The 13671-nt window shown below is 40.8% G+C and overlaps 1 protein-coding gene across 3 annotated transcripts; it reads right to left on the reverse strand.

Moving 5' to 3' along the window:
* Positions 1-2990: 2990 nt before the first annotated feature.
* LOC131552822 (stonin-1) lies at positions 2991-13527 on the reverse strand. 3 transcript variants are annotated; one of them, XM_058796955.1, is made up of 4 exons: positions 13314-13527; positions 6571-8433; positions 3789-3991; positions 2991-3694 (listed from the first exon to the last, which is right to left on the reverse strand). In XM_058796955.1, the coding sequence occupies exons 2-4, from the start codon at positions 8405-8407 to the stop codon at positions 3629-3631; spliced, it is 2106 nt and encodes a 701-aa protein (XP_058652938.1). In that variant the 5' UTR covers positions 8408-8433; positions 13314-13527; the 3' UTR covers positions 2991-3628. The 3 variants fall into 3 exon arrangements, with proteins under 3 accessions (XP_058652938.1, XP_058652936.1, XP_058652937.1); XM_058796953.1 differs by having other exon boundaries at positions 6571-8436; positions 13314-13526; XM_058796954.1 differs by lacking the exon at positions 13314-13527 and adding an exon at positions 13104-13290 and having other exon boundaries at positions 6571-8436.
* Positions 13528-13671: the final 144 nt, after the last annotated feature.

A 13671-nucleotide genomic window follows, 5' to 3' on the forward strand; every position in this document is an offset into this window, starting at 1 on the left:
CTCTAGATGGCGCAGTCCGATAGGTCTAACTCAATCTGACCTAATGACATCATTATCACATGGAACAGCTGATTGGTTCTCTCCTGTATTGGTAGCCAATGAGCTCGCTGCTCAACATTCAAATATATGACTAGTGTTTGCTGTAGCAGTAGCAACGTGCTTCAGAAACAGCTAAATCAATGTCTAAGATAAGTGAATGCTCTTCTAAAACATGTCGCTGTGTGTATTGTGTGGTCTGCCTAACTGAAAGTTTAAACTAATGCTGTCAAACGATTAATCGCATCCAAAATAAAAGTTTTTGTTAACACAAAGTTTATATATAAATACACACTCATACAGTATATATTTTGAAAATATTTACATGTATATATTTATATAATTTATATTATATATAAATATTAAATATACAAATATAACATATTTTTCTTAATTATATACATGCATGTGTGTGTATTCATATATACATAATAAATATACACAGTACACACACATATATTATGTAAATAAAAACTTTTATTTTGGATGTGATTAATCGCGATTAATTGTTTGACAGCACTAGATTAAACTAAGTGTCATGTTAGCAGTTTGCGTTGTATGCAGGAGCAAAATATTAAGCATATTAGCAGCAGCATTTAGCATCTGTGTTTATACAGCTGGAGCAAAACGCAGTCTAGAGCATGTGAGGACACACCGATAGTAACAGACATGAAAACAGGTTAATTGAAATAAGCATTCTTGCATATGCATTTCAACCGTGGTTCGCCATATACAAAGGCGTAATCTCTGTGTTCACGTTCATTATTACTAAGGTCGATGTTTTCATCGTGATGAGTGTGTGGTTGATTTCAGCTGCACGCAGCATTAGCCTGACTACGTCAGACTTTGTACTTCCGCTCAATTTCATTTCGCTTGTCTGATATAGCAGACCATCTCCCAGTTTATCTCCGGCTCCGCAGCGGCCGGGCCAACCAACGAACAGAGGGTGGGCTGAGAGCCGTGACGTAGACGCTAAGCGCCGAATTTAAGATTGTAGTTTAGGTGAGGGAAATCTAACACGACAGCGGACATGGAGACATGGGATGCTATTCGCTCTGTTGTGGAGAATATTCCCAGCATTTGCCAACCGAAGCCCGAACAAGAAGAGTGTTTGGTTCACATTTTGAATGGAGGTGATGTTGTGGCTCTACTCCCGACAGGTTTTGGGAAAAGTTTAATTTATCAACTGTTACCGATCGTCAGCGAGAAACTGGGGAGGCCAAAGTTCAGCAAGGCGATAACTGGATGTGTAGATTTACTTCACATAATCTGCAAAAGTCGTTCACAGCCATCTTCACTCCGGTATTTCGCTCGATGGTTTTGTTTTCGCCACATAACTGTGTTTACAGCGGAAGTTCGAGGCGGCTGAGCCGGCGAATAACATACGTCATAACCAACCGTTATGTGATTGGCTTACGGGTACACCAATGATTTTAAACTTCAGACAAGCGCCCGCCCACAAGAAAGTAAACGCTTGTCAGTTATGCCCTTCCAGACTCTGTCTACGAAGCAAAGTGAAGTAGCAGAGTTTGGTATTACCAGGCTAACGCAGCATCAGAAGCACGCGCTTATCGCAGTCATACCAATGTTGCGGGAGAAGGAAATAAAAGTTATCGTTGAAGATCACTATCTATGGCTGTTGTAGTGCCGAGTGAAATGCACTGTGGGTAGTGTAGTTCAGAGAAATGTGTTTGCGTTATGTGTGCTCTCACTGTGCTGTGTAGTTCAGAAAACAGAGAAAGAACATTTATATTCTGCTTTTATTTCAGTTCACTCAGGTCAGTCCACCCAGGGGTTTTTGTGCACTGTAACATAGACTGTAAAAAAAGGTGGATGACGCATCTCCTCTTCCTTCCACTATAGAAAAGTGAAGCCAAAGGATCTCAATGACGTCATTTGGAGAAAATGACATAATTTGGAGCCCGAGTCTGTGCAGTAGAGATTAGTTTGGAGCCCGAGTCTGCACAGTAGTGTTTTTTTTGACTCAAGTCCCATTTATTTACATGGAGAGGGCGGGGTTTATGACCTGTACTGCAGCCAGCCACCAGGGGAATCACATGGCTCTTCGGAACAGCATGTCTTGGCGATAGGTCTGCTTGTTGGGGGGTGTTTTGTTCTTGTTTTGGCTAGTATTGTCCCTTCCATGTCTCCTGCTTTGTGGGGGTTATTTCATGCATGTTACATTTGCAGCAGCAGTATTTCTTACATGCTCACAGCAGCATGTTGTGGATGTGTTGGCAGTAGCAAGTCTCTGTGCTTGTTCTGCCGCAGCAGCGTAGCAGATCTATTCCGCCAAGACCAAATACATTAACATTGTCACGTACATTACCATACCAGTCCCTCTGAGAGTTGTCATGACAGAAATATATATACTTTTGATTGCCGTTTAACAACTAGATAAACATAGCATCCAGTAGCAAGAATAACAGGGACTTGCTAACCAGAAAACCCTTGGTTAGGGATAGTATTGCATTTACATGTATGCCTTAAGCAGACACTTTTATCCAAAGCGACTTACAAAAGAGTAAGTTTGTCAAGGAGCTTACAGCATATATATAATACCAGTATAATATGGCAGGTTTATTTGACAGCTACATGAGGAAGCGGGACCTCGCCCTTACTTTGAAATCTCTGCCCCACATGTACGTACACAGCCACGGCAATGATGATCGCAGAAACAAGTGAAGATGACACAAGCATATTCAAACAATAGCCAACACGGATAAGTTGTGTGAAGCAAAATCAACGTTAATCACTAAAAACATACCATAAATACTATGAATATGATAATCATTCAGTATTATGGTATTGCTGACAATTTACCAACACTGTTCTAGGGACTGTCCATAAATATTAATGTCAGAGTATAGTAAAACCATACGCAATATGAAATCTGAAGTGAATGTTTTAAAGTGTCAGAGAGTGAAGCAGTAGAGATGAGAGTGACAGAGACGAGAAGAACATACAGACTTTTATTTATTATACACACTCTTCTTAGGACAATATAACTTCATGAAACCACATAAATAATAGTAAATGCATAAGTGTAAGTTAGCTGTTCTAAGCGGTCACACATTACAGAGGCCCTTAAATGGCACTTGCAGCAAAAGCCCGGAGACTGTCACATGCACACTCAGATCACGTGTCTTGTGGGCAAATAAATTCTCCTCTGCTTGCCCCAAAATATCCAAGTGCACACGTGACAGTCTCAGGGCTCGTGAGTAAAATGTATGTTTTGCAAACATTTGTCAGACAGGTGCATATTATCTGTATGTATGCGCTTGTTCCCATATTTTTACAGTCCCGTATAAATCTAAAACGGGGTCAGAATTGTAAAGTGCAGCAATATTATAACTCATTGGATAAGACCATTAAAGATATTAAAATACTCTGGAAAAATACATGTATATATAAAGTTGCATTATTCTCACGGTTAATAAACATTTGTTCACTTAAATGGTACTAGATGTGTGGCATACTGGAGTGTGAATTCTACATGAGAAATGGTAGAAAAATAATTGCAATAATAAAAAGAAATCTGTGATTTCTTTGTAGTGAGCGACATGAACACAGTGATCCGCGTCCTCCATCATCACTGCGTCGCGCAACTCGACTGCTTCACCGACTCGGCCTCAATCAGCTTCTTCTCAATTTCCACCTTCAAGACACAGAGTAAATGATTGAATATTTTTGCAAAAAGAGCCAATGCTGAAGCAGTACGACGCTGCATGTGAGGTGTAAGGTTTCTGTACCTGGCAGTGGTAGTACGCCCTGCTGCTCAGGTGTTTCTGCGGCTGAACGTCACTTTCGATGCCCAGAGTTTTCACACGCGTGTGGGACGCCACCGCATCTGCCACCTCACACTCAACCCTGATAAACGGGAACCAGTCAGCAGGAATCTCCTGATCTGACGCCAGCTCCAGCTTACACGCCAACGACTGAGGCTGCTCCAGAGCTACGGAGAAGACCAGCACAGAACCTGTGAGACTTACCCACACATGAATGACCAAATAAGACCCTTCCATCGCTCTGAGCCTCACCTGAGATGACCAGCACTGTGTTACTAGCAGCAGTAACTATCAGTGAGACATCAAATATCAAGAGCTGGGGCCGTATTCACAAAACATTTTATCTTACCACTAAGAGTTCTCCTAAATAGCAGTAAAAGTTTTTAGCTAAGAGTTCTCTTAAAACCTATTCACAGAGCTGACAAACTTTTACTAAGGAACAGAGAGCAGGTCATTAATCCCTTACCCCCATGTTGTTCCAAACCCGTAAAAGCTTTGTTCGTCCTCGGAACACAATTTAAGATATTCTAGTATTCTGACGATGTCTTTCATACTTTTCTGGACCTTGACTGTCCCATTGACTGCCAAGTAAATTACACAGTCACAAACCTCCCGGTTTTCATCCAAAATATCTTAAATTGTGCTCCGAGGATGAACGAAGCTTTTACGGGGTGGGGCTGACCTCGTTGCTATGGATGATGTCAGCATGCTTACTAACCATGCACACAGTATGCACATGGTCTCTGTCGGAGATTTATTCAGAAAAGTTTATATATAAACAGCCTTTTAATTAACAGTAGAATAATCATGACTGAGAGTAAGACATGCAGACAAAAAAGAAACGCAAGAACAGCTGTTACTTCTCGCCCAACTGATTACTGAAAACAAGGTTATAGTCAAAAGGAAAGTTTAAGGTTGGGATAACCTCCAAAACCAAAGGCGATACCTTTTTAAAAGCTCATTATCATTAAAGGTTTCTAAAATGTTTACGTTCCGTGGCAGATTGCCAGAAACAGCTATTTTAGGATAGTTGTGAGTTGGTCTTAGTGATTTAGGAGTCCTCTTCACTACTCCTAACCTTTCACAGATTTAAGAGCTAGTTTTAACGCTAAAACGCTTTGTGAAATTCTCTTAGAACAAAAATTTAGGAGTCCTAAATTTAAGATTGACACGCCCATTATTTTTAAGATTTTCTTCTAAATCGGCGAGTTATGAGCTACTTTTAGCCTTAAGATGTTTGTGAATACGGCCCTGAGCTACAGACCTTATATACGTGTTGTGTGTAATGGTGATGAGGTGAACCCCAGCCAATAATGCAGGCTCAGCAATCCTGTCAAACACTAGATGGTTTCTAATACACTTCTCGTGAGACAAATGCAATTTATCTGTGAAACACTAATATTGAGGGAAAATGAGGGAAGTCTAATTCATGTACACAAATCAGTTCTTCAAAACTGTTTTTCAGTGAACTAGTTCTGTTTTAAATGTATATATTTGCTTATGTTTTTTTCTTCTATTAGTTTTATCAATAAGTGAAAGTATTGCAATTTGTCCCAGATAAATTTTTTCCCTGGTCAGCAGCAATTACTCCACTCATAAAACATGAAGTAATTTTACAGTGAACTATATTAAATCCCATTTACATCTCTTGGCTGGTCTGTCAGCTTCATACATACAAAGTTTAATACATGGATTTAGTATAAATAAATCTGTGTGTGTGTGTGTGTTTTTAAAACTGTCATAAAATGAACTAATAAACCAAAAAAAACACTTCTTCTGTTCAGCTAATAACTCTTTACCGTCATTGACAGAATTTTCCGGCTTTTCGTGTTTTCACTGTTATACGGTAAGAGGAGCTATTAAACCTCTTCTGAAAGAGTTTTGAACATCTGGATTAAAACATGGTGAAGAAGCAGAAACAAGCGATCACATATACAAGTAGATGGATATGTAAAATAATGTGATCAAACATTAAACAGCTTATAAATCAAAACTGATTGCAAAAGCGTGCGCACGGATTATGAATTTGTGGGTACGGATTCAAAAACCGAAGGTACGGTTTACAAAATCTGAGCGCACGGATTGGAAAATCGTGGGTACGGTTTATTAATCTGTGGCCACGATTTGTTAAACTGAGGGAACAGATTAAGAATTCGTGAATACAGTTTATAAACTGAGGGAACAGATTACAAAACCGTCGCCACGGATTGTTTTTTTTCTTTCTCTCCTACGGGTGACGTAACAGGCTCCGTAATATTTTGATCACTATTCTGAATCTGATCTAGACATAGTCTTTGAAAAAAAGTCAATTTTCTCAGCATTTTGAGAATGTGGTTTTTTTCATGAAATTTAACCACATTCAAGCATTATTATTATCAATGCATAATTTTTTAAAGATGTTCTCAGTTGTTAACCCAGCTCAGTACAGGTTGGATGTGTCCAAAAGTTCATCTAAGAGAATGTTACTGGTTTAATGAGTCGCTCATCCAATTCAGTCTGACTTTGAAATTAGAATTTAAATCAACCCAACTTTTTATTATTATTATTATTATTATTATTATTTCCATCATTTCCTTCTGTAGTGTCAAAACACCTTGGACTGTTATGATGTCTGCAATGCAGTGGAACACCAGTCATCTGATTCAATCTGCGATCTTGTAATGTACAATGTATGTATTTTTCATTAAACTATGATAATATATCTACCACTGATATTCAAATGGGGAGTTGTGTTGCGTTTTCTTACCCACGTTCTTGGGAGGAAGCCGCTCGATTCTCCAAACGACGGCTCGATGCACGTTCTCATATTTGACTGTGCCGACAGACACGTGCATCACAGACTGAGACTCGGCCACATGTGCTGAGCCCAGACACGTGTTTCTGTTCATGCGAGCCTTCAGAGACTTCTGCCGCAGCAGCGACATGCTGTTGGGCACTTTGACCCAGTCGCCCGGGAACGGAACCTGAAGCACAATGTTTTCACAGAACGTCTCTGTAGGCGAAGGAAAACCGGACAAGAGGTTGAGGAAGACCTGGAGCTCGACGCAGGCACCCTGCACAGTCACCAGGGCTTTAACAGAGAGTGGCGGCTCCCCGCAGCGGAGCGACACCGTCCTGTAGCGCACCAGCTCCACGCGGCAGGCGTCCGGAGGACAGAACTTAATCAGCCGCTTGTCCACAAACTCTGCCTCTCTGACACACCGATGGAAATGGTAGTCTGCGATCTCCATCCAGACCTCCTCGTCCTCATCAGAGGCGTACGCTGGAGCTTGTCTGAGAAACCCCAGGTCATTCAGAGCCAGGAAACATTCTGCCGCCCCGTTCAAGAAGGCGAGACAGTGAATTTGTGTAACAGCCGTGCACTCGAGAACAGCGCCGTCCTTGCTTTGACGCATCCAGACGCGGTCAGATATCTGCAAGGACAGCTCTTGCTCTTCATAGTGTTTGTGCTGCTGGTGCGGCACTGGTAACCGCAGGAGCTCTTCTTCTATGGACACCAGCAAGTCCTCCAAGTCTCTGTATTCTGTGGTGCCAAACTTCAAGAGTTGCTCCACTTCTGGTTCGTGGGTCACCTCATGTTTGGGGTGATAGCGCTTTCTCTCGACGTACGACACATGCTCGACCTTCAGCGTGGCGATCTTGCGCGGCTCGCCGTAGCTCTCGAGCTTCGGACCCGAGAGAGCACAGTAGGCATGCAGCTGGAACTCTTTGAAGGGTTTCTCCAAGCCCTTCTCATAAAAGAGCTGCAGCAGTGCTCCGGGCAGCAGCTGCAGGTATATGGGACCCCACTGGCGCGAGGACATGCGGTTCTTCTTCTCCGGGATCCGAAGCATCAAGGACCAACCGTGTTGCCTCTGACTGAGGAACAATCCCTGCGGGACGAAGGCGGATGGAGTTCTGTTCGTCGCTTGATCTTTCACAGCACCTAAGCCTGAAAGTAGCTTCTCCTTTTCCGTTTTCCCATCATCGCCTTCCTGCTGGTTCTCCTCTGTTCTCAGCTGTTCTAGTTTATGGCATATGTAGGAGTAGGAGTATTGAAGGTGGTCTTGGGGCGGCTCATTGCCGTCCTTGGTACGGATGAAGAAACGGGGCAAACTGGGTCCAGAGTCTGAGTCGGACGATGAGGTCCAGGACACTCGTTTATGCCCAGCTTCTTCCCAGAAGGGGTTAAAATGGCCTGGCTCATCATAGGGTGCATTGAGAGAAGCAGAGCCTTCAGGCAGTTTCATGGAGTCTCTCTGAGAGAAGCTGGACAGACCGCCGGAGAAGTCCGGCTGCTCCTGAGGAGCGTAGTGCAAGGGTGACAGACCCGCTGGAGTCAAACCCACCGGAGTGTGCAGAGGAGTGTTGCTGGGTACACATGAACTCCCATTGAGGCTGAAATCCATAGAAGGGGATTCGATAGCAGAGCTGAAGCTCCATGATTCACTCCCCAGGGATGGCAGAACAAGCTTCAACCCGTTGGGCCGAGGTACTGAACCAGAGTTTGATGTAGAAGAGCGCAGGGATTTCTGGGGTGAGGAGAAGGCCGTCCCTTCATCTTCAAACTTAACCCAGTTGGCTGGATGATTAGTGGAGCACATTGCTTTACTCTTCTAGTGTGCACAATCTTCTGCAGAAACAGAAATAGACAGACACTAATAAGGTACTTACAAATCTGAGTTTCAAACCAGCTTGACTGTGTGTTGAACACACACACAGATCATGTGTTGACTAGTGGACACACGGGATGCTCTGATTCTGCAGAGAGAGGGCACATTATTATGGGACGCATTAATTCTGGGGCATCTCAGTCGAATGGATAGATATATTGAAGGCTGCAGCTGAATTTAAATAAGAAAGCAATAGTGAAAGTCTCTTTGACCGGCTCGTCTTGTGCATGACAGAATCTCTTCACATTCCTCATGGACAAATGAATAAACACAGGAAACACCAGCCCTTCGCCCTGCAGCACATTCACACGCGTGTGGGTCACATTAGAAGACTCTTTACACATCCAGGGTGTCAAACCTCGCAAACAGAAATGCTTGTTTATATTGTTGATCACGTAGTACTTAATATTCTGCATTATCGGTCTGTTCATTAAAGGGGTCCTATTTAGTGTGTAATGTTGCTAGTCCACTCTAAAAGGAGATATTCTCTTTAACAAAACACTTTCCAAGAACTACAATAAATGGCTTGTTTGGACTACAGCACGCTTCTTCCAGATATTGTGAAGTCACAATGTCACTCCTTTAAATAATCCCCACCCACAGGCGTGTCCTGGTTGAGTTGTGCTGGAGAAGATGAAGAAGAGCTGCTTTAGTAGCGTCCTGTCACCATGGCCAAGAGACGCCGTTTCTTCCACCCCAGTTCCCAATCCCTTTTGTTTGGCCTTCCAAATCCGGACAAACTTATTTATAACAGATTAAAAAAATTAAGTCCTTGTAATTTGATTAAATTACATTTTAAAATAATTGACATTTATATTTTAATAATTGACTTATTTGTGGCGGACCACCACAATATCAAAACTGACCGCAACAAATAGATTTTCTAAAAGGCTTTGATTTCGTTGAATAAACATGAGCACTGCACATTTAAAAATCAAAATCTGGCGCGGGTGTTTTTATATCACTGTATTTCAGAAGGAATCCGACTGTCTTCAGAAAATTTGAGATGTCATTTTCATTATATCTTGCATGTAATGCCTGATAAAGCAGTGTTTGTGCGCGAAGCGCTGCTTTGTGTACAGCGTTACCGGGGAAACCTCCATTTCTCACACTCTAAAAGCGCCTCCTGCTGGCAGAGAATGAATTTGCATATATATATATATATATATATATATATATATATATATATATGGGGCGGGGGACTGCCGCCACAAATAGAGTGTAAGGCTGTGGGAAACAGCAATAGCAATCAATTATTTATAATGTATAGTTTCTCCCTAATTCCTCTTTTAAATGTTACTTTCTAAAATACCACTTAAATACACTCAGAAAATATTCCAGTTTTGTGGACATTCACACAAAGACCACTCACTAGTCAGATGAATATAATTACACAGAAAAATGAGAGGCCATACAGCATTTGAGCAACGGATTTTCAAAAATTACTTAAATTTGATTTATTTCATTTTATTTATGACATGTTTTCTCAGCATTTCAACATTGCATCAACTACTGATGAACACGTTAATTTTTATTAGAATTATCATTCAGTGGTATTTAATCATATATTACTATGTCTTTGGTAGTCAAACACATTAAAACGCACAGATTCATGTTAGTTCTTATTTACATGTAATGCAGGTGATTCCCAAACTTTTTTTGTCAGTCGAATCCCTTTCACCTGTTATATTTACTTGAAGTACACCTGAGATTTTAAGGCAATAAGTTAATAGTGAAGCATCACATTTGCATGTTCATGGTTTTCTGACACTGGTTAATGGTCACATGACATGCAGCTAAACAAATTAAAAAATATATATATTTTTTTTTTTTTTTTAAGTAAGTGTTTTATTTTGACATTTTTATGGTTTAATTAATTACTAGCTTTTCATTAAACTCATAAACCCCCTGCTTTTCCTTTACAAACCCCTGTTTGGGAAACCTTGACGTAATATAATGTTTAATGCACTTCATGTTGTTCATAACAACAAAATGGAATATATTTTCTTACTCTTTGTATTTTTATCTCAATATGGTATAAGATTATCCTATTAAAATCAATGTGATGAGCGAGATCAAAAGTAATGTAAAAGTAGTCTGATTATGTTACCTAAAATGTGTAATGTAATGTATTGCTGTACGTTACTAACTATAATTTTTGTCATGTAATTTGTAATCAGTAGCGGACTACAATTTGTAAGTACTCTACCCAGCTCTGGCAGTTAGCACTTTGTTAGGCTAGTAGGCTAAGCTGTTAGCTGATGCTATGCATCAATCCGTTTGCAGAGGTTTCTTGCAGAGGACAGCAGGGTTATCCTAGCGTCATATAAACCCTGCGCTCAAACACTGCTGCATCACCGTCACCAGTTCCAGGAGCGCGGCCTGGAGTTAGCCAAGCTGCTATAGTGATAACCAAGTCTCGTGTTTTTCCTTTCCTCTCTCTCTCTTTCTCTCTCTCTCTCTCTGGAAAGTCCCATTACTAATTACTCTCTTAACCAGCGACAGGAGAAGAAGTGTTTTAGTTTGGTGGAGGGGAGCTCAGTCTTACCCGATGCCATTTTATTTTATATTAGTTTTCACTTGTTTTGCTAGTGCTGGGGATATAGAGGGACTCTTTTTGTTTCCATGTATTATTGGAGCGGTCTGCGGTACGAGTGTATCAGTGTTTGTCAGTGCTGGTCCTGACGATCTGACGCCTGCTGGGTTTCATGTCAAAGCCTGCTCCCTCCTGAGCTCACAACCATCACCAAGAACTTCTTGTTTCAGAAAACTGACTATTATATAAAGGACTGTTATTCCTCAGGAGGAGTACATTATCGTTCTTTCTTTGCAGTATAATGATTATTTTTCTGTAAGAGGCAGTCCTCAGCTGAGCTCATGGATCTGATGATCTGAATCAGACGTGTAATCAGAGACGTGTGCGGTGGATCTCCAGGACTGGACGTCACGCTTTCCTCAGATTCTTTATTATCAAAGGGCCGTTTACACCTGGTCCCTTCATGCGTTTCTCTGGCCAGATAGCTATCCGATCATGAAAAGACCAGGTGTAAATGCCCTCTGAAACGCTTTCGAGGCGGATTTAAATCAGATCAAGTGTAAATGCATCTGGCTGTTGAAACCACATATGCAAATTTTACTCCTCCCCAAATGTTAAAATAATAAACGTGTGAGAGCGTTATAGTCTAGAAGACGTGTTATAGTCAGATATGACAGATTAAAAGTAGCGAGACTTAGTAGTAAGCAGAGCTGGCTAGTAACTGATTACATGTAATCTGGATTACTAGTCAGATTCCAATAATTAAGTACTTGTAATTAGATTAAATTACATTTTAAAATACTCTAATCTGACTACAGTTACTTTTTTATGGATTACACGATTACATATTCACACAACAGCAATACATTATTCAAAATATATGGATTCTCTCCAATTTCTCTTTTTCCATCTTTTAATATTTCCTTTCTTAAAGAGCCTACCTCTTATATAAACTCAGAAGTCTTGAGTTTTGTGGAGGTTCACACAGAGATCAGTCATTACACAGCATTTGACCTCCGCATTTACAAAAAAATCATTTCAGGTTTAAGAAGTGTTTTATCATTGCATCATAAACACATTCATTTTTATGTGAATTATCACTCAGTGGGTTATTTTACCATGCATTACAATGTATTTGGAAGGCTTTTGTTTTTCAAACACATTAAAATGCACAAACTCACATTATTTCTCATTTACACGTAATGCAGGGATTCCCAAACGTTTTTGTTAGCCGAATCTCTTTCACCGGTTATATTGACTTAAATTAATAATTAAGTATCATACTTGCATGTTCATGGGTCTCTGACATTGATAAATGGTCACATGACATGCAGGTAAACAAAAAAATATTTATGCGTTTTATTTTGATTAATGTTTGTTATATTAAAACGACTTGTTTTTATTTTGACATTTTTATGATTGAATTCATTACTAGCTTTTCATTAAACTCATAAACCCCCTGCAGTTTCTTCACGAACCCCAGTTTGGGAAGCCTTTATGTAATATAATGTTGAATGCACTTTATGTTGTCAATATCAACAATTGGAATATATTTTCTTTTCCTTTGCATTTTTATATCAGTGTGGTACAAGACTATACCTTTTAATTCAATGTTATAATGTTAGGTCAAAAGTAATCCGATTATATTATCTAAAATCCAGAAACAGACTGATGGAGCACAGACTCGATCCACCAAACAGACGCTAATCAGCAGCAGATTTCTCTTCTTCACGTGTTTAATGATGAATCAGTCTCAGCGCATATCGCCACCTACAGGGCTGCTGTGCAATCACTCCAGTCATCTCATCAAATACTTGAGTGATGTTTTAATGACTGTGAACAAGAGTTATACTGCGTGTTCTTCTCCAGATCAGGTTTTGCGCAGAGATTAGTCACTAACTCGTCTGGTAACCCTGGCATCATCTAGTTCTGAGATGGTTTGACATGATGCCAGCAGCAATCTGTCCTTCTTTCACTGATGTGCTGCAAAACAATTCAACATCACACACAACTAACTGACCACTCAGCAAACCGAGCTAAAACGGTCACATTTACGAGGACAGAATAAAGTTCACTGTGAGAATAACTTACAAAGAACTCAGTCACCTCTGGACAGCCCTGGAGAGATGCTGGCTCGCTCGTATCACGCGACGCAGGTTTCGAACTCGAGTCTTCCTCGGAGTCTGTTTGTTAAACACGGGTGCGCTCGCGCTCGCTCTGCAGCAACTTTATAACTACATAAAACAACGACAAACAAGTGGAAACAGTGGTTTTGTGCGTGTGTTTGAGATATTTGGTCACCTCATGGTTTTAGATGAATGATCCGGTGCAGACCGTATTTTCTCAAAATGGCAGAAATAAGTGGAGCAGACGCGATTCCAGCCAAAACATCCCGAACGGGAAGCGGATTCTACTACGGCGAAGGCCTGGCTTTAATATTCATGAGGCACGGAAGAGCACCAATCAACTTCAACACACCCTAATTAATATTCACGAGATAAGCCTTCAGCGTCACAATGTTCTTAAGCGCATTACCTCCTTCAGTAGATTACCGCCAGCGTCAGCGCGGCCTAATTAATATTCATGAGCCCAATGGCAGCGTCAGCGCGACCTAATTAATATTCATGAGTTCATCCTCCACCGTAGTAGGAGTCGAAAT

Source organism: Onychostoma macrolepis, chromosome 13 (assembly GCF_012432095.1).
Source record: "Onychostoma macrolepis isolate SWU-2019 chromosome 13, ASM1243209v1, whole genome shotgun sequence".
Classification (NCBI taxonomy): Eukaryota; Metazoa; Chordata; class Actinopteri; order Cypriniformes; family Cyprinidae; genus Onychostoma; species Onychostoma macrolepis.

Coding starts and splice junctions, on each gene's coding strand:
- LOC131552822 (XM_058796955.1), bottom strand. CDS start 8,407: ATGTGCTCCACTAATCATCCAGCCAACTGGGTTAAGTTTGAAGATGAA. Junction 3,992..6,570: donor GCTTCCTCCCAAGAACGTGG/GTAAGAAAACGC, acceptor TCTTCTCCGTAG/CTCTGGAGCAGCCTCAGTCG. Junction 3,695..3,788: donor GGGCGTACTACCACTGCCAG/GTACAGAAACCT, acceptor TGTGTCTTGAAG/GTGGAAATTGAGAAGAAGCT.